The sequence below is a fragment of the Otolemur garnettii genome, unplaced genomic scaffold (genome assembly GCF_000181295.1).
Source record: "Otolemur garnettii isolate 467f Iridium unplaced genomic scaffold, OtoGar3 scaffold00090, whole genome shotgun sequence".
Taxonomy (NCBI): Eukaryota; Metazoa; Chordata; class Mammalia; order Primates; family Galagidae; genus Otolemur; species Otolemur garnettii.
Genome location: NW_003852485.1, coordinates 508355 through 530273, shown reverse-complemented (window position 1 = coordinate 530273; position 21919 = coordinate 508355). Strand labels below are relative to the sequence as shown.

Below are 21919 nucleotides of genomic sequence, written 5' to 3'. Positions count from 1 at the left end.
TAGGATACTTTATCGTATTACTTAAATGAATTACTAACGAATTACTAAAAAGGTGAGTTAAATATGAGAGTTAAACTCAAGAGGTATTATACTATACTTTATTTCATAAAACTAGTAAAAGTCAAGGATTTTCAATTGCTTTTGTCTGTATTTGTTAATTAACAATATGCTTAGTAAAAAAGAAAATAAACTGAAGAATCAGAAACTATTCATTCTGAATGGTCTGGTATTATCAGTTTCTATCATTTTTGTTTTTGTGATAGTTTGCCTCTGAAAAGCTAAATCACGTCTAATAGGATCATGCTTTAGAGAAGGCCTCACTTTTTATACATCATAATAATATGATGTCAGAAAACACTCAACTTCAAATTCTTGACAGATAAAAACTCCATATTTTAACAGTCATGTTTTAGTTTATTTGAGCTGGTGAACAGATATAAATGTAATCTGCACTTCTATCAAACTCCAGGTCTGATAGATATCAAGCTAATATTTATTTCTAAGTGCTCTAAGAATTATTTGTAAAACCTGCATAAAAAGGATTCCATAAATGTATTGTGATTTTATTTTAACAATTATTCTACACTACAATGGAAGTACATGCTCAAACAAGACACCTCAGCAGTATTTTAAAGCAGTAACTACCTAGCCAATTTCTGTATGTTCTGTAGTTTTTCTAATCCACTCTCCCTGTGGTTGAGCAAAATCGAATTGCCTCTCACATTTGCAGACAGCTCTGTGAAGGTGATAATAGAGCTGCTCCCTGCTGTCATGAGGCAGGAAATAGGAAAATGGCATATGGGGCTAGAAAGAAAGAAGTAAAAAAAAGAAAGAAAGAAAGAAAGAAGAACGAACAAAAAAGACAGAAAGAGAACTAAACAAGAACAAAGGGGATTTCAACAAAGAACAACTATAACCCAATACGCTTTGCAAGTTAATTTCTTTTCAGAATCATTTAGCATATTTAATCATTCATCTGTGTCCTTACTCTAAAAACGCAAATGGTTGCTCCAAGTCTTTGGGGCAAATTTTTGTTGTCTAAAATATTTGGAAAATACACCTCAAGAATATGTCCTGCATAATGGCTGCAAAACAGAGCCCTTTAAACAGATTTTTAAAAATTTTATGCCAATTCCAAATTTGCCATTTGAAAATAAAAGAAAGTAGAGCAGTGTTTATTACAATATTAATGAAATACGTATGGCAGGTTTTTAGTATATTTTAACATTCCTAATTTATGACATTTTAAAACGTTAAAGATAAACATTCATGATGGTTAGACAATGGGTAATCAAAGTAGAAATAAATCTCTAAATAGTTAAATTGCTAATAATACCAAGATGCATTTACTGACTTGTACAAGTTTGTTTTTTTAAGTAAATAGACAGTGGTTTTCTGTGTAATTAACAATCCTGCTTTAAACAAAAAAGACTTTTATTCAATGTATCTATAAACAAAATGTGGCAGTAGATGGCAATAAAGATAGAATCTACTCTACCTTTCCTTTTACACTCTGAATAGGATCCACAACCACTGCCACAGCTCTCTCCGACAAGGCTTCAAAGCTCTGCTGAGTGTTGATATCCACACCAGAAAGCCAACAACCAAAGCCAGGGTGACTGTGATACCAACCAACAACCATCTCAGGCCTGAAACAAAGAGGGCATTCAAACACTCAGAAGAGAACAAGTAATACATTTATGATATGAGAAGAAACAACACACTAACAGGGTATAAATTAAGAAGAGATGAAAACATACAGGTGTGAAAAAAGCACCATTAGAAACACTGAAATCGTACACCATATTATCTAGAAAACATGGAAATGAATATGAGTGACAAAGCAATGCTATCATTAAGAGATACACATTAGCAGTGGTAGCTAAGGCTTTCAGTTTTTCACCTTGTTACCACACTTTCTCAGAGCCAGATTTTACCCTTTCAGCATTCAAGTAAATATCTACTCTTTAACTCCTTATCTCTGGGAGTTGGATTTTCCAGTCACAGAGTACATTTTTAACAATGGACACCAGGATCCACTGTTGTGAAAGGATTAAATATCAATTAAACCAGCAGTAGAACTAGGAACTCAGTCAAAAACCAATTTGCACTGTTCTGCTCAGCTGCTGAGCCTTTTGCTAACATTAATTTTGAAGTTTTTTCCACAGTAGAAGAATTTAAGCAAGAGAATGACAACTATTGAGCGACTTAAGTCTAAGGAAAAAAACTTTAGACTATTTGGATTATACTTTCTGTCTTGAAAACTATGCCTACAAACATAATTAAATATTCATAATCTCATTCAGTTGCAACTCTCAAATACATGGAACATACAAGCTCTTTCAATTATAAGTGACTAGACAGTAACTCCATATGCTAAACAGAGGGAAGCTACAGCCCAAGCTTACTATGTGACAGTCAAGAATTTTAATATGAGGCAGTTCTGATTGGCAAATTTCTTTGCTTCTAAAGGAGAGGGATGCTTTACATGACCTTTTTCTAGTAATGATAGTAATAAACATCCATAATGCTGACGTATATTTCTAAACTATTTCCCATTACTGCTTTAAAGGATCATTTAAAATGCTTACCTCCCTGTCTGCTTCAACATATCTAACATCTTGGCTTGGAACACTGGATCAACTGCCTCCACACTGACACCCTGATTTAGAAAGAATGAAAAACGATTAGCTTTTGTAACTTTAGAGAAAAAAGCAACTGCACATTGTAAGTGAACAAAAAGCTACTTTTAAAAAACCCAGCTATGTATATTATTTTAGGATACCAAAACCATTTTATAGGTTTCAATACCTGTATTTAATACCCACTAAAATCACTCAATTACAAGCCTTATACCAATAAAGCTTCTAAAATTGTCACGTACCAAATTTATGTTAGCTAATGAATTAAGACAACTTTCAGGATCCTTTACGAATATATGGTCATTGCTGTATATGTGTTTGTATATATATACGCATATGCCAGAAATACCAAGTAATTAAACCAACTATAACTTTTGTTAAGACACATATGGCCAAGCATACTTCCCATTGCCATCCTATGATAACGTATAAGAACTACAACTTGTCTCATCCAAGCTCTACAATTATTCAGCTATTATAAAGGTACAGCCTCAAGTCCTTTATATTTAATGATATAAACACTTTGAAGAAGGAAAATAATTTATTACCTCAAATATAAAAGCAATTGCCAAAAACTCACTAGAGACAGACAGCAACCACCTCTCTTAAATGTTGCATTATTTTGCCAGTTCAACCAAAGTAAGACAGTAGAACATGGAAGAATGAAAGGCATTCATATCATCTCTGGTGATAGATAACAGTCATTATACCTCTACAAGGGTTTCTTCTAACATCAGAAATCTAAATCTAATCTACTTAAACAAACCAGTTAACATAAGCACTTCCTTCCCACCAAAACAAACAGTCTATGTACTGAGTTCCAATAGAGATCGCATCCTTGGGAACGGGGGGGATGCAATCTGCTGCCTATAGGCTAAGAATGGTTTCTTACATTTTAAAGGGGCTGTTTTTAAAAAGAAGAATATGCAACAGAGACATATGTCTTGACAGAAAAAGTTTGCTAACTCTTAGGCCAGAAGAAAAACTTTCTAATTCTACTATGTAAAATGAGGGGGATCAAAATCTTTTATTTTATTATTGTCAAACAAGCATTTACATGGAAGTAATGATATTAAAGCTTAAGAACTATTTATATTATAATGGATATTATATAAGGACGACATGTAACAGAGATTAAGTTTAATTTATTATGCGTTTGATATATTCTGACATAAAAAGATAGATACAAGTAATTTTCTAAGATTTAGATATAATCTTTAGTTAATATGTACAGTATTATTTCCAAATGTACACAATAAATATAATGGAAACCCAGGTGGACAGAATCTGTAGACCCTCATTAGTTTACCTCAACAAACTCATCTATTTAGAGAAAATTTTGTGCATTTTTCTACATTTTACATTATTTGTAAATATAATACATTCTGTACCAACTAGTCTATTTAAAATGGTTATTTTAGGTATATATACTATATATACACTGCATTACTTAAAAATATAATTTGTTCTCTAGAATCTACTTACCTAAATAAACTTATAGTAAAGAGCCTCAAATAAAGCAAACAGCTTTATGATAACAATTGATTTTAAACTAAACATTTTACAAGGCTCAATAAGCAATATGTTACATATCAAACAAAAAAATCCACCAGAAAACATACACATATTTTTCTAGGCAAGCAGATGAGAAGGCTACATTCGTGTTACTTTTCAGTAAGGTAGATATAAGGATTATTTTTTTGGCCATTTTCTTTCCATCTAAATGTACATTTATCTACACAAGTTAAATTCATTAAAGAAAATGGCAAAACAAAAACCTCTAGAAAGAATAACGAATTCTAAACAGATAAAGTAAATGACTTTCAAAATCTGTATGAACTGTGGTTCATATAAACAAATTACCATACCCGGGCAAAAAAAACTAAGACTCACTATAGTGTTTTATCTTTTTTACAACTTAATATTTTTAATAGGAAAAGCTTAAAAGTCATTCATCGTATACAGGAACATTTTTAAAAGGGCATATTTGTAAACAAGGAAAACAAGACATGAGAATTAGTGTTATGTAAAAAATCTAAATAAGAGAGTCTCTGAAATCTTTCGAACCAAGTGTTTAATCAAATGTCCTATTATTATAGGGTAACTAACGTTTATATTTAGTACGTTATGCTACTTTAAGTTGAAGAAATAAGTAAAGGGATTTAAAAGCATTCACATCATTCAGTTTGTAGATCAATAAGAATTCATGATGCATTTAAAAGATTAATGATTTATTTCAATACAATCTAAAAATTTCTATTATTAATCTCATGCTTAATGTTTTCTGTTGGAGAGAGAAAATATGATGAAAGTTATTTTGCATAGGAAAAGAAAAACAAAAAGAAGCACAGTTACATGCAGCAAGCAACCATAAAGTACTCACTGTTCCTGACTGTGGCATGGCAAACACATCAATCACTCTGACCGTGTAATCATCAACAAATTCTCCAAGCATCAGACCCATAACTTCCATTGGAACTCCAGCACGGCCATGTTTTAACATCTGTAAAGAGGAAGATACGTGGACAAAAAGCATATTATCTTTGAGACCTTTGGTCCCTCTTTTAAAAAAAAAACAAAACACACTAATTTTGTTGACAATAAAACACTCCATTTTATAAATACACCTATAATAATACCTTATGTCTACAAAGATTAGGATGACAAATATTTCAAGCAAAAGATACAGTGAAAGCCACAGAGCTCACTTAGCAAATCACTAGTTTCATTACTTACTTTTAACAGTGCCAGAGAAGAGATATAGACTTGTTCTGCTGTGTCCACAGCAGGAGCATCTGTAGGTGGCCCCTAGGAATAAGGACATCAATTATTATAAACACACAGAGTTTGTGAGTTTAAAATCCTAGTTACATATCATGAACTTGATTGTTTTAAGAGTTTTGAAAAACATGCCAAGGACCCTTTTATTTGTTTATAACACAATCAAAACACATTTACAAATTTCAAACCTGTAAATAACAGATCAAACTTAGCAATGGCGTTTGTTTCTAATGAACATAAAGTCTAAGTTTTTCAGCAATGTTAATTTACCACAGCCATGAAATTATTCTAATGTACCAAGTAGCCCCACCATACCACAAAGTGTGGGTAAAACGGTGTTGGACTAGCGCAGTTAACTGAAGGATCAACACAAACCGCAAATTCTCTGAGCTTCTTAATTTTCAGCTAAAGATAGCATGTAGATTAGGGCTATGGGATCGCTCTGCAGATTCATAGTATAGTGGAGGGAGAAGAGGGAAGACAACTTCTAATCCCTGGGTGAAAGAACTGTGAACAACATACTCTGCACTTCACCTAATGAAGTTGTTTCTTCCCCCTACACAACAATAAATTTAACACAATTGCCCCAGGTGTGAACAAACTGGTTGAGACAGCATAGCTAACATGAAAACACTTCCAAATCCTGACCACTACTTTTAAAACAAATATTACTATTAGTCTTGTTACAGACTGAGAAAGATACTGTTTCTCCCTAAGAATTCTATTTTCTTTATGAACAGAAACAAACATGTTTTGACTATAACATTTATCTGCGCAAAGCAACTTACATATAGTTCTTACTTCAAGATGCCTATAATCTTACAAGTATGATTCTGTCCCCATTAGTGCACACAGAAAATTCCTTGTTTTTAAATACTGGGCAGTCTGGCAAATTCCAATGAGATGTGGCTTATGATTGGCAGGCCGTGTTTTGCTTAAAGTTTCCTTTTCAAATTGTTGGCCAATGTTCTCTCTCCCTTTTATACTTTTATTTACTGAAATTAAATAACTGCTCTCCTCATTACATTCCATGCTTATAGGTCTATGTGTGTTTTGTCCTTCTAGTTATATGCTAAATTCTATGATTTTGTTTTGCTTCAAAGCTCCTATTTACTGGATGCATTAAGTATAAAAGGTTCTAGGGTCAGTTTTCCTTAAATAAAATCACACATTAAAATTTCTTGGTTTTATTTCCTTTTCTGAAAAGTAGTGAGAAAAACCAAGTTCCTAAAATCTTATTTTTAATTCTAAATGCCAGGCAATGAAGTTGAAAAAAAGACCAAATTCTTCATCCATTATCACCTAAGTAGCTTTATAGCTTATTTTTCAAATAGGTAAGAATATTTCAAAATTAAAACTTTGTGAAATGAAAACTCTGCTAAAATAAGCTAAAGTACTAGCAGACCAAAGCATTTGCTTAAGTCTTCAGACAAAACCTAATTTTAGTGAGATGGTAATTTTATTCACTTAACTAAGAGAGTTAAGAAAGATAAAAAGGTGAGGACAATAGTGGTAAGTTAGTTGGGATGAGAGGTTTGGGGGAAGTAGCATTCAAGGATAAGACAAACTTTCAGGTAAACAGGAGGAGTGAGTGCTAGGGGTCTACTACACAGCACAGCGACTGACCACAGTTAACCGTGAAGTAGAGGCGGACTCTAGGTTCACAGACAAGATTCATTTCTGAGAACGTCGTTAGATCAGATCTTCGTGCAACTCAGATCCCTGATGAACAGGGCATATCCAGTAGTAGTAGTAATAATAATTATAACAACAACAATACTACAATGCATTATAGTATTATAATACTATAATGTTTTAACCTTTTTTATCTCACAGCACACTTGAACCTAGTTAAACTTCCTCAGCACACTTACGTTGATCAACAAAAAGAGTAAAAAAATACTTCTTTCAAAAATAATTTAATAATCTTTAAAAATTTTCATAGCATACCAGTTGAAAATCACTGCTATAATGGCTCTTCTGTGGTAATAATAATCATGTAATAGTATAATAATAATAATACCCCCGTGGTATAGTAAGTTACAGAAACTATAATGCTGTCTTTGAATTCAAACAAACAAATCATAAAACCAAATTCATACAAAAAGTTCAGATAGGACTGGATAGAAATTTCAAAAAAAGAATTTTATGTTTGTTTGCTTGTTTGTTTGTTGGGAGACAGTCTCACTCTGTTGCTCCTGGATAGACTGCAGTGGCACCCTCACAGCTCACTGCAAACCTCAAGCTCCTGGGCTCAGGCAATCGTCCTGCCTCAGTCTCTTGAATGGCTGAGACTGCAGACACAAGCCACAACAGCCAGCTTGAAATCTTTCACAAGGGAACAGCCCTCATGACCTCTTCACTGCCTAAAAGGCCCCACCTCTTAATATCACATATCAGGAATGAAGTTTCAACACCAATTTGGGAGGAGACATTTTCTTTCTTCCTTCTTTTCCTGCCCCTCCCTTTCTCCCTCCCTTCATTATTTATTGAAACAGAGTCTCACTCTGTTGCCCAAGCTGGAGTGCCATGGGGTCAGCCTAGCTCACAGCGACCTCAAACTCCTGGGTTCAAGTGGTCCTCCTGCCTCAGCCTCCAAGTAGCTGAGATTACAGAAGTCTAACACAACGCCCAGCTAATTTTTTCTACGTTTAGTAGAGATAGAGTCTCACTCTTGCTCAGGCTGGTCTCAAATTCCTGACCTCAAGGATACTTCTGCTTCTGCCTCCCCAAAGTGCTAGGATTATAGGTGATTACCACCAGGCCCAGACCCAAACTAAATATTAATCCACTATACCACTTAGCAACAATACATGCTTTCATTGAGGAGAATCCACTTTTACATGTTCTTACTTTAAAACTATTCCCACAGTGGAAATGTTGAAGCCTAATGCTTTCATAATGAATGGTGGTGGCATCTGGCCATATTTATTTCTACTTTTATTTCCATTGTCATGACCTTTCTCTTAGCTGCAGGCTCACTTGGACTTGTAGTAGACTTTCAGTCCGGACACATGGTCATAAGTAAATACAGACTCTCAAAATAAAATTAAAGAGTTAAGACAAAAGTGATGTTATGCTTAATAACAATGAGATAAAAACAATGAGGCTGCCTGCTAGAGTAAAGATTTTGCACCAACAAACTGCTCACCTAATACAGGTGTTATCTACATCCATGGAAGAAACTAGTTCCTGAATTATAAATTATCCTTACGTGGAGCCTTGAGAGTCTCTTCGTAAGTGTGGATGCCGAGTTGCCCATAACCCAGGGACTGCCTGTATTATATATTTCAAAATAGCTAAAAGAAAACTTTAAATCGTTTCATGACAAAAAAATGATAAATACTTGAGGTTACAGATACATTGGCCTGATCTGATCATTCCACAATGTATACATTTATCAAAACATCACATGGTACCTCACAAATATATACAATTTCCAATTAAAAATAAAACTTTAAAAATAAGGTTAGGATAATAAAATTGTATTCATAAAATTATATCTGGATCTGGAGCAATTTAAAAATTGCATATAGAGAAGTTAAACTGTAACTTGTTGGTAGTTACTGATACAGCCTTTCTCAACTTGCCAGAAAATATTTATTTAGAGAAAGAGAGAAATAAAACATCACACCATCACCAAAATGTGTTACTGACAGAATCCGGAAACTATTTCTGCCATTAATAAAGAGAAGAACACCATTTTATTCAACATTACATATAACCAGTACCTAGCAAAGTGCCTGGCATGTACTGTGAACTTAAGGATTGGTTGAAAGAATGAATGAAGGTACTACAACAGACAAAAAAATACCAATTACTTGACCCATATACCGAGGTGACGGGTTCGAACCCAGCCCCAGCCAAAACTGCAACAAAAAAATAGCCAGGCTTTGTAGTGGGCACCTATAGTCCTAGCTACTCGGGAGGCTGAGACAAGAGAATCACCTAAGACCCAGAGCTGGAGGTTGCTGAGAGCTGTGACACCATGGCACTCTACCAAGGGTGACAAAGTAAGACTCTGTCTCTAAACACATACACACACACACACACACAGTTGTTTCTAAGGATAAAATAAGAAATGAAAAGAATCAATAAAACAAAGCTCAAGAAAATTTTCTTGAATTTAAACAAAAACTCAACTTTTTTTTTCTTTTGAGGCAGTCTTACTATGTCACCCTCGGTAGAGTGCTGCAGTGTCACAGCTCATAGCAACCTCAAACTCTTGGGCTTAAGCGATTCTCTTGCCTCAGCCTCCCAAGTAGCTGGGACTACAAGTGCCCACCACAATGCCTGGCTATTTTTTGGTTGTAGTTGTCATTGCTGTTTAGCAGGCCCAGACTGGGTGAACTCACCAGCCCCAGTGTATGTAGCCAGAGCCCTAACCTCTAAACTACAGGCACTGAGCCAAAAAACAAACAAACAAACAAACAAACAAAACAAACAAACAACCCCAACACTCAACTTTTGGATCATTATATGTCAGGTAATACTCAATGAATATCAATGAATAAAGTACCATGTCTTTAAAAAAAACCTTAGCCAAATCTTAATTATGTGGATGAAAAAAAAAAAACACCATATGGGTTGACCTTGATTTCTTTGCACACTAAATGGCAGAAAACAATGAAGAAAGTTGCAGTTTTCAAAGAGAAACTAAATCAAAAAATTTATACTCAATTGTTTAAAATGTCTGAAGGTACAACAAATATATTACTAAATATACAAGGACACAAAATGTTTCCATAAATCCTTCTTTAAGGAACTTGAATAAACTACCCAGTTGAGCACCTCGTCCCTACTAAATAAAAATGAGAAGGTAAAAAATGGAAAAGCCAAACATATTTTTAAAAATCTGTTCAGATCACTGAACACAGTTAAAAACAGAGACAGACTGAAATAACATAAATACCTGGGGTCCAAATCCACAATTATTTATCCCAGGAACTAATTATATCGGGACAAGAGAGAAAGAACATACACAATATTCTTTATATTACATAGAAAGGGGAAAATCAAGATTGAAGTGATGATTTTATTCTGGAAATGTGGATTAAATAGTTTTTAGAACTCAAGTTTAAGGTAACAACAATAAAAATTAAAACACAATGTCCACCTTACTAAGTTAATGGAAAAAAAAAAGCAAACACAACACTGACAACAGTAGAAAACCTTTTGAGAAAGAAGAAAAACAAGAATACCAAACAACATAAAAATATATATATATACCAGTTATGAAAATGTATAAATTGATTAAAGTTCTTTGTTAAAAGATAAAAGCTTCTCATGGTGGGAAGATCTTGCTCAGTCTTTCTCGTTTTAACTGTTAACTTTTAAGCAGTATGTATATTTTATATTTATGTCGTCAGTTTTTTGGTTCATTTGGGTTTGTACCTAAAATATGTTTTTTTACCCACATCATATAGACATTCTGTATATGCAGTATGTATGTATATACACACATGCTGCTTAAAAGTTAACAATTAAAACAAGAAAAACCAAGCAAGATCCACAATGGCCACTGTGGTTTACTCATCTTGCTTTTCTTCGGTGATGTATTACAATAATACTTTCTGGTGTTAAATTACCTTTGTACTTCTGGATTAAATTTTTATGTTTTACTTACTACTATTTATGGTTTTTGTTTCTCATGAGTGAGACTTGTATGGCATTTTTGTTTTTCTGTTAACTTTGTCAGGTTTTGCTGACAAATGCTAGATTTAAAAAATAAGCTGAAAAATGTTACAAGATTTCCATTCTATGTTTTAATAATGCATGTGAGAACACAAAAGTCACCCACGTCTATAATACTTATAAGAGTTCATTATTGAAACATGTGGCTCTGAAATTGCTTTGGAGCCAATTTTTATAGCTTTCCGTGGTATTAACAACATCAGGTTATCTATATCCTGAGACCAGGCACACTATTATATTGTTGTAGGAAGTTTCACTTAATTTTGATTTCAAAGTTATCATCATAGAATTGAACATATTCTATTTCACTTTCTCATTTTTTCATTTTTAATACTGGAAGCATTTAAAATTAAACTTGTTCCTCCATATCATGTTATGCCACCACCCAGATGGATTAAAGAGTTACAGTTTTTAAAAAATTCAAAGCATAACAAAAGCTATGCTAAAAATAATTGGTGAATGTCTATATAAACTAAGTAAAAAAACCACATTTTAGGTACAAACCCAAACCAGCAAATGAAACTGACAACATAATCTAAAATTTATGAACATTGAAAAAATAAAAAAGTAGAACAAAACATCTGAAAAAAGATTTTCCCATTTCTGATAAAAGTCAATACACTGTACATTTTAAAATACTGAAACTATAATGGAAACATAGGCAGACAATATAGAGAGATTAATTACATAAGAAATACATGATAAAATAAATATGAAAAATGTTCAACCTCCCTAGTTGACCTTCTTTAATTAAAGAAATGCCAATTAACACATTAAGACATTGTGGGGCTTTTTTTTCCCTACCAAATAAGCTTTTCAATGCCCAATTTTAAAGAAGGTATAATGGAAAGAAAAAAAAAAAAAAAACCCCTACCAGTACAGGGAATATAAAATGGTATAATCTATAAGGAAAGCCACTGAGCAATGTATACCAAGAACCTTACAAACTTTTCAACCTACTCTTTCACTCCTAGAAACTGTTCAAGTAAATAAGCAAAGATATTTGCAGGAACCAGAACACTCACAATAGTTCTTTTAACAATGCAAATAACTTGACCTATAACTTAAAAATAATGTCAAACCCCCCCTTTTCTCTGAGTTCTCTATGACTCTACCCATTATATACGTTAAGCTAAAATAAGAACCCTAACCTGCTACTCTAGCAAATATTTTAACTTAACATCTTGAAGGAATCATTCTTTAACTTAAAAAGAAAGAGGCAGGGCAGTGCCTGTGGCTCAAAGGAGTAGGGCGCTGGCCCCATATGCCGCAGGTGATGGGTTCAAACCCAGACCTGGCCAAAAACTGCAAAAAAAAAAAAGAAATAAAGAAAGAAAGAAGCAATGTTGTAGAGAAAATGGGAGCCTTGTACACTGTGGGTGGAAATGTAAATTGGTATAGCCGTTATGAAAAACAGTATGGAAGTTCCTCAAAAAATTAAAAATCGAACTACCATAGGATCCAGCAATTCCTCTTCTGGGTATATACCCAGAGGTGAAATCAGAGCCACGCAAGACATCTGCACTCCCATGCTCACTGAAGCATCACAATTGCCAAGACGAGGAAACAACCTAACATCTGCCAATGGATGAAGGGATATAGAAATTCCATTCTTCAAATAACAAATCGATATACAATGGAATGTTATATAGCCAAAAAAAGAAAGAAATCCTGCCCTCGAGACAACATGGATGAACCTCGAGGGCGTTATGACAAGTGAAATAAGACAGAGAAAGACACATACTTCATTTACAGAATGCACAGAAACAGCAGGCTAGTAAAGTAGCTCACACCCCAGCACTCTGGGAGGTCAAGGCAGAAGGATCATTTGAAGGCAGGAGTTTGAATCAAACATAGGCAACATAGTAGGCCTTGTCTCCACAAAAAATAAAAATATCAGCTCGGCATGGTGGCACACACCTGCAATCCCAGCTAGCTGGCAGGCTGAGGCAGGAGGATCCTCAAGCCCAGGAGGTGGAGGCTGGTGTGAAATATGATCATACCACTGCACTCCAACTTGGGCAACTCAGAAAGACCCCATCTTGGAAGGGAGGAAGGATGGAGGGAGGAAGGGAAGCAGGCAGGCAGGGAGAGGGAGGAGGAGGGAGGGGGAGAGGGAGGGAAGGAGGAAGCAAAGCTGAGGGAAAAAAAGTAAACTAAGAAAAAAGAGCCAAGCTGCCAAGTACTTTCACTTGAAGGCAGACTTCTTTCCCTTTTTGAAAACTATAATGACAAGAGGTAAATTAGGACTTAACCTATACAACCACCTGTCAAGTAGGTTTATGTTTGTTTACCAGCACAAAGTCTTTTTAGAGCACTCAATTCTTTAAGTAAAAGATTCTACTTTAAAGAGTTATTCACTCTCAATATCTGAGCTACTCAAGACAGGAATATGAATTAAAATCAAGATATACAGAAAGTGTTGACAAGAATTTGATGAAATTTAGAAGACAAGATTCAAGGTATACCTAAAAAACTGTCCGCTAAAGTTTACACTAACAGTTCTCAAAGTATAGACCCTGAAATAGTCCCATCAGTGTTACCCAAGAACTTATTAGCAAGGTTCACTGTTAATGGAATCAGAAATTCTGGGGCAGAACCCAGAAATCTGAGTTTTAAAAAAGCCCTCCAGGTGACTCTACCACTCATTAAAGCTCAAGAACCACTGACTTAAGACTACATAGTGTGGAGAGCTGTGAACTAAAGAAGCCACGGGTAGCGGAATTTGGGTTCAATGTAAGAAAAATCTTGTATTAATCCAAGCTATCTAAAGAAGAGTTAAAGTTACTACTGGTAGCTCCCTATAATTGCAGTTAATCTATATTCAAATGGGTTAAAATGTTATAGAAAGGGTTCAAATAGTCTAAGACTGATTAAATCAGGATAGTACGTTTTAGCTTCTCTCCTAATTTACTATCAGTCATCATTATTGTCTCCCCAAGGAGACAGCTCAAATTCAAAGTCTTCAAAAATAAAACTCATCATTTTTCTCTACAAATTAGTATTTTGAGTCTCAAACTAGAAATCTAGGCCAAAATTCTGTTGACTTTCTCCTTAATCTTCATATTACCAAGTTTTACCAGTTGTTATTCTGCAGGATGGCAGTGATTTTTACAATTTTTATTTTTGAGAAAGAGTTCACGCATATGTAACTAAGGTTAGAGTATACTACGTAGGAGCTCCACCACCAAAATGTATGTTGTACCAGGTCTGACAATTAAGTTCACATACCTATCACTACAGTCACCTTTGAGGTCCTCCCGTTGGGAAGCTATGCACTGACACCAGCACCTAGTCCATCCTTCAATCAATTTTGGAACTCTTTTCTGGAATGGCCATCAGAGCTGTTGTCCTACAAAGGTATGATATTTAAGTTCTTGAGCTCATCTTAGAAAAAGTGCTACATACCTACCTCATTGCTAAACAGCACTACGGTACAAAATGGCCAGAGAGTACTTCAAGGTAAGTGTAGTGATAGTCAGTAATGAGGTATACAGGAATTTTTCCAGGATGAGTTTGCAAACTAAACTGTCTGAAATCTTATGTTGCTTGAAGAAAAATCCTAGAGTGGATAAAATGTTTGTCTTTGTTTAACCTAAAGTTTTCCAAACCATTACATGGGCCACACAGTCCCATCAGAGACAATCTAGGGTTTCATTTTCTCTGAAAAATATATAATTCTTTTCAAACTTGTAGCAGACATAAATAGCAGGCCACAAACTTAAGTATTTACTATGTATCTACCACTTGAGCTGTGTGGTTAAACAAAAGCTTCAAGAAGCTTGTGAGGTAGTCAAAATATACACTGGTATAGCTCACAAAGCTAACAGTATTACAATCAGGACTGAAATGTAATCTCTGACTTCTAGTAATGTATTCTTTCCACTACAGATACCATCCCATTTTCAGATACCCAAATCTACTTTCATTCTGGGAGCTCACTTCATTTCCATTGTTTATAATTTTAGAATCTTCTACCACCTGGAGCCATTTCCTATTAAAGAAAATGAAAGGAAAACCTGAGATGTCCTTCTTTTTCAAAAGTAGTTAGTATGCCCATTGAAAATAGGGACACTTCACGGCTTCCCTATATTTCCTGAAATCCAGATGGGCACAGGGGGCTCTGTAGAGCAAAATGCCCCACTGGATTTACTTCTAAACACAGTATATAGACTTCTGTGAAAACAAAAATATCACTTTTTATTAAAATCTAATGTAGGAAATTTAAATCACACAAAAACTTGGAACTTTTACAAATCACAGCATAGAAATGATAGAAAAATAAGAAGGCAAGCATAGTTCTCAAACATATCACCTGTTCAAAGAGTTTTATCATGACTATATGTGTAAGTATATAAAATTAAAATTTCAGTATAACTTTAATGTATCTTAAAGTAAACATAAAAAACAAAAACAGGACACTAATTCATTACAGAAGGAGAGGTCTCAAATACAAAGAATCTTCAAGACACTCAGCGCTAGAGACAGATGGCTGCTATGTTCTAGGCCTGTGGCCCTGTAAGGAATTGGACTACACAGCAGGAGGTGAGCAGCAGGTGAGGAAGCAAAGCTTCATCTGTATTTACAGCCACTCCTATTGCTCATATCACTGTCTGAGCTCCTCCTCTGGTCACAACAGCAAATGTATTAGATTCCCATTCAAGCAAGAACCCTTCTGCAAGCTGCATATGGGAGGAATATCTAAGTTGCACACTCTTTATGAGAACCTAATGCCTGATGATCAGAAGTGGAGATGTAATGTACTGGAATCATCCCCAAACCAAGCCCCCTGCCCCCCCCCCACCAACCCCATCCATGAAAAAACTGTCTTCCATGAAACTGGTCCCTAGTGCCAAAAGGTGAAACTGCTCCTCTAGGTAATAAAGATATTCAGGTATAGCTCTATTTTGAATATTAAAGAACTGAAAAAAAAAGTAAAAGACTCCAAGAGGATAAATACACAGAGTAAGAGTGGTCAAGACAAAGAGGTGGTGACAGCCACAGAAGCATAATCTCAGGATTGGGAGGTGCTACCTAGTAGAACAGATAAAGCAGATGGTTTTATCCCTCATCCACAGAAAGCATCCAAGTCCCCTTGATGACCCTTGCCCTCAAGCCTCATTATTTCCAATCCCAAGACTTTTATGAGGAACAAGATTTTACAAGTAGAAATTGATACAAACTGTCTTTCTCAAGTTAGAACTTAATTTAACTACTGTTAGGTTATGTTTACTGTTTACATTCAACTAAAATGGACAAATTATACACATCCTATTCATAAGACTAAAAGAAGACCTTAAAAATTTTACAGACTATGAGTCATTTACATCATCTCTCACTTATGGAGAAATTATTATGTTTAAGAAACTAAATTAAATGTTAGGTAAACTAAGGTTTTGAAAACCTGCACAATGATTAAATCAAATAGAAAACTGGCTGCCAAACACTTCTTGAATTTTTTAAATTGGCTTAGGTCATTATTATTCTAAAAAACAGTAATGGAAAACATCTTCTTTCTGGTGCTTAATAAACAACATAGCTCTCAAATTACCAGTATATCTAAATACAGTGTGTGAACTACTCAGGTTAATTCTGTTGATCTTTTAATAACTATTTTGCCATCATAACAAACAATGAAAAGTCATTTTTTGGAGGCTTAATATGAAACTAAACGTCAAGGTCCATTAATAACAACTATCATTAATAAAATAACTGAAGGTACTGGTATAAATAAGGTAGTACTTAGGCTACCTAAGTAAGTAAATTGAAAACTAAAGGAAACTGGTCTGTATCTCACATGATACCCTTATAAAATAAAACAACACACATCACTGATAACACTAAGTCTGCTGTTAAATGAATGCAATTGCTCAAGAATTGGAGTATCAGAAACTAAAATGTATGTCTTTCATAAAAACAAGAAATTGAAATAATTAGTTTGCTTTATACATCTTCAATACTCAGTTCCTATAGGCAACTTAAAATCACTTGAGTAAATCTATTTATTTAAAATAAATTTGTTTTGAAAGGTGGGAAATCCATAGCTTTAAACTGACTAAAAGTCTAAGTCAGCTATCTAAAAGAACTTTAGGGTAAAGAATTGAACCACAGGCACAAGTAGTGTGACCATCATTTACCTGATATTCATGAAAATCTAACCAACCAGTGATACAAAACCTGTTATGGACTCCACAAAGGGCCCAAACTTACCTCTGTCCAGTAACTTTTGATCTGCCACATTTAGTAAAATAAATTATCATCTGGGTCCACTTTTTTTTTTTTAAAGAGAGTCATGCTCTGTCCTCCTGAGCTAGAAGTTCATGGCTTCAGCCTAGTTCACAGCAACCTCAAACTCTTGAGGTTTGAGTAATCCTCCTGCATCAGCCTCCTTGAGTAGCTGGGGACTACAGATGCATACCACCATGACTGGCTAATTTTTCTATTTTTAGCAGAGACAGGGTCTTGCTCTTCCTCAGGCTGGTCTCAAACTCCTAACTTCAAACTATCCTCCTGCCTTGGCCTCTGAGAGTGCTAGGATTATAGTGTGAGCCACAAAGCCCAGCCCCAAGTTTTAAATGTGGTTAAATTAAACAAGACATAGGTTTTCTTTGCTTTATTTTTTGGTCCCTCCTCCGCCATTTAGAAGGTTGGAATCTGATCTAGCATAAAAAGCTGTGACTTTCACTTGGGCAGCCCATGTTGACTAAGTGCTAAAAAAAAAAAAAGAAGGCATTTGCCATTATAATAGCATAAAAACTAACGCCTCAAAGTGTTACCTACTCAGGCCTTTTAACAAATTTGTTAACACTATTAGTTATATTACTCCACCTTTCTTTTAGTGTGAACTGGTATCAATTATTTAGCCAATTTTATTACGTTATTAAAATATCTGCTGATTAAACATGAACCAAAGTGTCACTTAAAAGAACTGGAAAATAAATAGTATCACTAATCGGACACACTCCAAAAATATCTAAAAATATAGAAGTTATCTTAGGAAATGACATCGAACATTTCAAAATTTTTAAAAAACAAAAATGTTGTTCTAGTATTAAAATATTACATAGCATTTAGTTTTACAATGGCTATTTAAAGGTGCATATTTGGTATTGTGTTTTAGAATTCTTTTTTAAAGCCTATTAAAATACTTTTTGTTTTTTATAGGCTTACAAAAAGGTGATCATATTTTTAAAAATGAAACAAAACTAAATACATAATTTAATGAGTAGTTGAAAAAAATTCTTAATTTTATGATATCCAATATAATCCCGAACAAATTCTGTCATTAAATTCAAAAATTTGATAAAACCATTACCTTCAGTTTCCTCAATTAAAAACTCCCTTAAAAAGAAATGAACACAAAATAAGTGAATTCAAACATATATAAATAACTACCACTGTATTGTTTATCTCTTACCCAGCAAGGTAAGAAACAACCTTTTAATACTTTAATTTTGTGAGTATTAAACAACTAGTGTGAAAAACAAGCTGCATGTAAACTATTTCTACTGCCTGAGCTTCAATGACTAGCTGAGGCAACCTGTTATAGGAGGTGTTAATTGGCAATAGGAGTACAAGTCAGAAGCATGTTCCCCATCGTCCTAACCCAGCAAGGCTAGGTCATTAAAGTGGAAATGAATTCTTTCATGTCGACTTAACCCTTTCAATGCACGGTTTCAGCTGTTTTCTTGCGACTGATTTAAAAAACTTGTTACTTTTTAGAGTTAAAAAAACGCCCCCCCCCCAAAAAAAAGATCCTTTGGGTGACAGTTCCAATGTCTACTTATTATTTAGAAATACACAGCAAGTTAACTGCAATGTAATACTGCAACCCTCCCCTCTGATAAACATATGAACTAATTGCATTTGTCTATTTTAACACTGAAAAGAAGATACAGGATATAATGTTTAGAAATAGCTTGAAACCATTTACACACATAAGGATTCAATTTACATTTCTGTTTGAGGCTCCAACAACTGTCCTGTTAATCATCTTAACCTTGGGATAAAATAGTAGTGATTTTTTTTTTTAAATCTCATGATGTCCACACAAGAATCTCCAATATATAAATGTTTTGAAACATATATGGAGTTAAAACACCTTCCTAATTATGTTTCATTATTCTGATAAGGTGCACAATCACAGCATAGCCTGATGACTAGTTGCCAAAAAAGCCCAAATTCCTTTTATGGAATGATCTCAGAGGTTTCCAGATGGCACATTAATTCTTTAAAAGAAAAAAAAAAAGACAAAAAAAAAGGAAAGAAAATAAGAATGGAAATGTCAAAATAATGATGCATTGCTTTTCAAATGCCACATTTATAAATACTAATATTGCCATATATTTTAAGCATTACTGGAATTTAAAATAAAACACAATTATATAAATAATACTCTAACTATGACAAAAATTAACATATATATGCTGTATCTTTCATCTGAATAATCTTGAAAGTACAGACTTTAATAAAAACTCACAGTAACAACTCAACATTAGAAAATTTATCATCCCTCTTACTGTGTACCTTGTGATAACCCAATAAATAATTACCACCATGACAGTGGAGACATAATTTCAGCCACTGTTAAAATACAGATAGGTTCCTTAGTATCTATAATCAGTAATATGCCTATTTACTAGCTTGATTAGCAAAGACTGAGGTAATAGGAAATATAATGCTTCGAGGATGTCAAAAAACGAGGATTATACTGTATTCTATATACCTTTCCCTACTTCACCTACCTCCTGTCAAGGCTTCCAATTATTTGATAAACTTAGTTCTTGGTTCTCTGAAAACTTTTTTTCCCAGGCCTACTGAGCTCCTTCAATATAGCAAACCTAAGTGGCTGTCCTAGAGCCAATATTTTGAGAATATAAAAACTTCAGTGGGGAACAGGCAGTAAGGTATGGTGATGTAATAGCAGGGGAGAAAGGAGAAGATGACACCATTACCTGGTTATAAAAAGACCCAAGCAAAGGACAGGGGCTGGTAGCACAGTGCAGTGCCCAGCGGTGACATTTCTTTCTCTTTAAGACCACCCTTGATATTCACTTTGAAACAATTTTCACCTACTTAAAAATGTGTATGTGAGAGAGAGAGGGAGAGAGAGAGAGAGAGAGAGGGAGAGAGAGAGAGAGAGAGAAATATGTCATGAGTACCAATCACTTTAGATATCTATGAAATCTGTCTCACCAGAACCGCGACTGACTGTCCTCCATTCTGAATGACATCACTTTGCTCCATGGCAATAAGAAGCAAGCACAGTTCATGACTATCATTGTTACAAAGAAACATCTTACACAGATAACTGTTTCAAACTTTAGAAACCAGAAGATAACTACAAATCTTTAGGAGTGGCAAAAGCATGTTTTCTTTTATAACTGGAAACAAGGCCCCAAGTCAAGCAAATCCTGAATGTCTTACAACAGAACATTAAAGTATCAAGAACTGTTCCATAATAGACCCTGCAACTTTTGGAGTTCTTATATTCATTCACCAATTGTCTTTTTCTTTCCATATCATTCAACTATGATACTATTTATTTATGTGTTTAAATTATAAAACATGGAAAATAAATAAGCCACAAATTAATTGGCTATCCTGGGAAGCATCCATAAGTCATTAATTAGCCAATCTTCCATGTAATGTTACAAACACACAAAGAATGCACATTTTTATTTATTCACCCAATACCCACAGACTTGAGAGCCCATATGCCATGTATTGTCTACATAACAGTAAGCAGGTCCCTGCCCTTAAAAGGTTTACAAAGTAGAAGACAGGCAAGACAGAGAAAAACCATAGATTAAGTACAAAAATAGAGGCATGTAAAGGGAAAACATAGAAGACAACAATCTATTTGACAAAATCTTCCCTCGTGCTTAGAATTAAAGAATGTGTAGGTCTTTTCCAAGCAAAAAATAAAAGTAAAAAAGAAAAGAGATGAAGGGCAGGGAAAGGCATTCTAAGGAGAGAAAATAACACATACAAAGGCACAGAGACATGAAACAACAATCATCCTGCACATTACCATTCAAACCTTTTTAACCAATAAAATGGGCTGATTAAAGCATGGAATCCTAATTAGTCAAACATGAGTTAATACTGCTGCAATTTCTATGAGTGCTTTTCTAAGGATGTGACTTTTTTTAAAGGGCATCTTTAAAAGTAGAAGTGCTTTTTCTTATACACATTTTTGCCTTTATGAAAAATATTCAGCACTTAAGAACATAAATCAGTTTTTTCTCTGACATTCCTAAAATAAATAGTTTTAAGACAATATATGAAGGATAAGATGATGTGTCTTTCATACAAAATGTTAAGTCTTGGGACATAATATAATTTCACTACTGTGAAACAGACTGTCTCTTCAGTTTACAGGATTTGTACAAATGTTATGTTTGACTCAAGAGTCTTGAGGCCAGGTTATTTCTTCTTAACATACATTTCTCAGAACAAAACAATCTATTAACAAATAATATAAAAAGCTGATTATCTGATATCCAAGCAATGGGCATCAATGGAAGAGAAGACACAAGAGTTCAAGGCTGGGATTAGTTGGATCACTGAACAAAGGAGCTGAAGGTTAAGTGGATGCTACTGTGATGAGTTGTTAAGAATGACTAAGCAGGCTCAGCGCCTGTGGCTCAAGTGGCTAAGGCGCCAGCCACATACACCGAAGGTGGCGGGTTCGAATCCCCAGCCCGGCCAAACAACAATGATGGCTGCAATCAAAAAATGGCCAGGCACTGTGGCGGGCGCCTGTAGTCCCAGCTACTTGGGAGGCTGAGGCAGGAGAC

General features: G+C 34.5%; 1 protein-coding gene across 1 annotated transcript in view; it reads right to left on the bottom strand.

Annotated features, from left to right (window-relative positions):
• PSMD14 (proteasome 26S subunit, non-ATPase 14) overlaps positions 1-21919 on the bottom strand; it is a 94711-nt gene that overhangs the window by 39639 nt on the left and 33153 nt on the right. The window contains exons 4-7 of the mRNA XM_023516335.1: positions 5379-5450; positions 5026-5145; positions 2592-2662; positions 1499-1649 (exon numbers count right to left, since the gene is read on the bottom strand). Coding sequence (XP_023372103.1) covers positions 1499-1649; positions 2592-2662; positions 5026-5145; positions 5379-5450 — 414 coding nt within the window. The remainder of the gene's footprint in view (positions 1-1498; positions 1650-2591; positions 2663-5025; positions 5146-5378; positions 5451-21919) is intronic.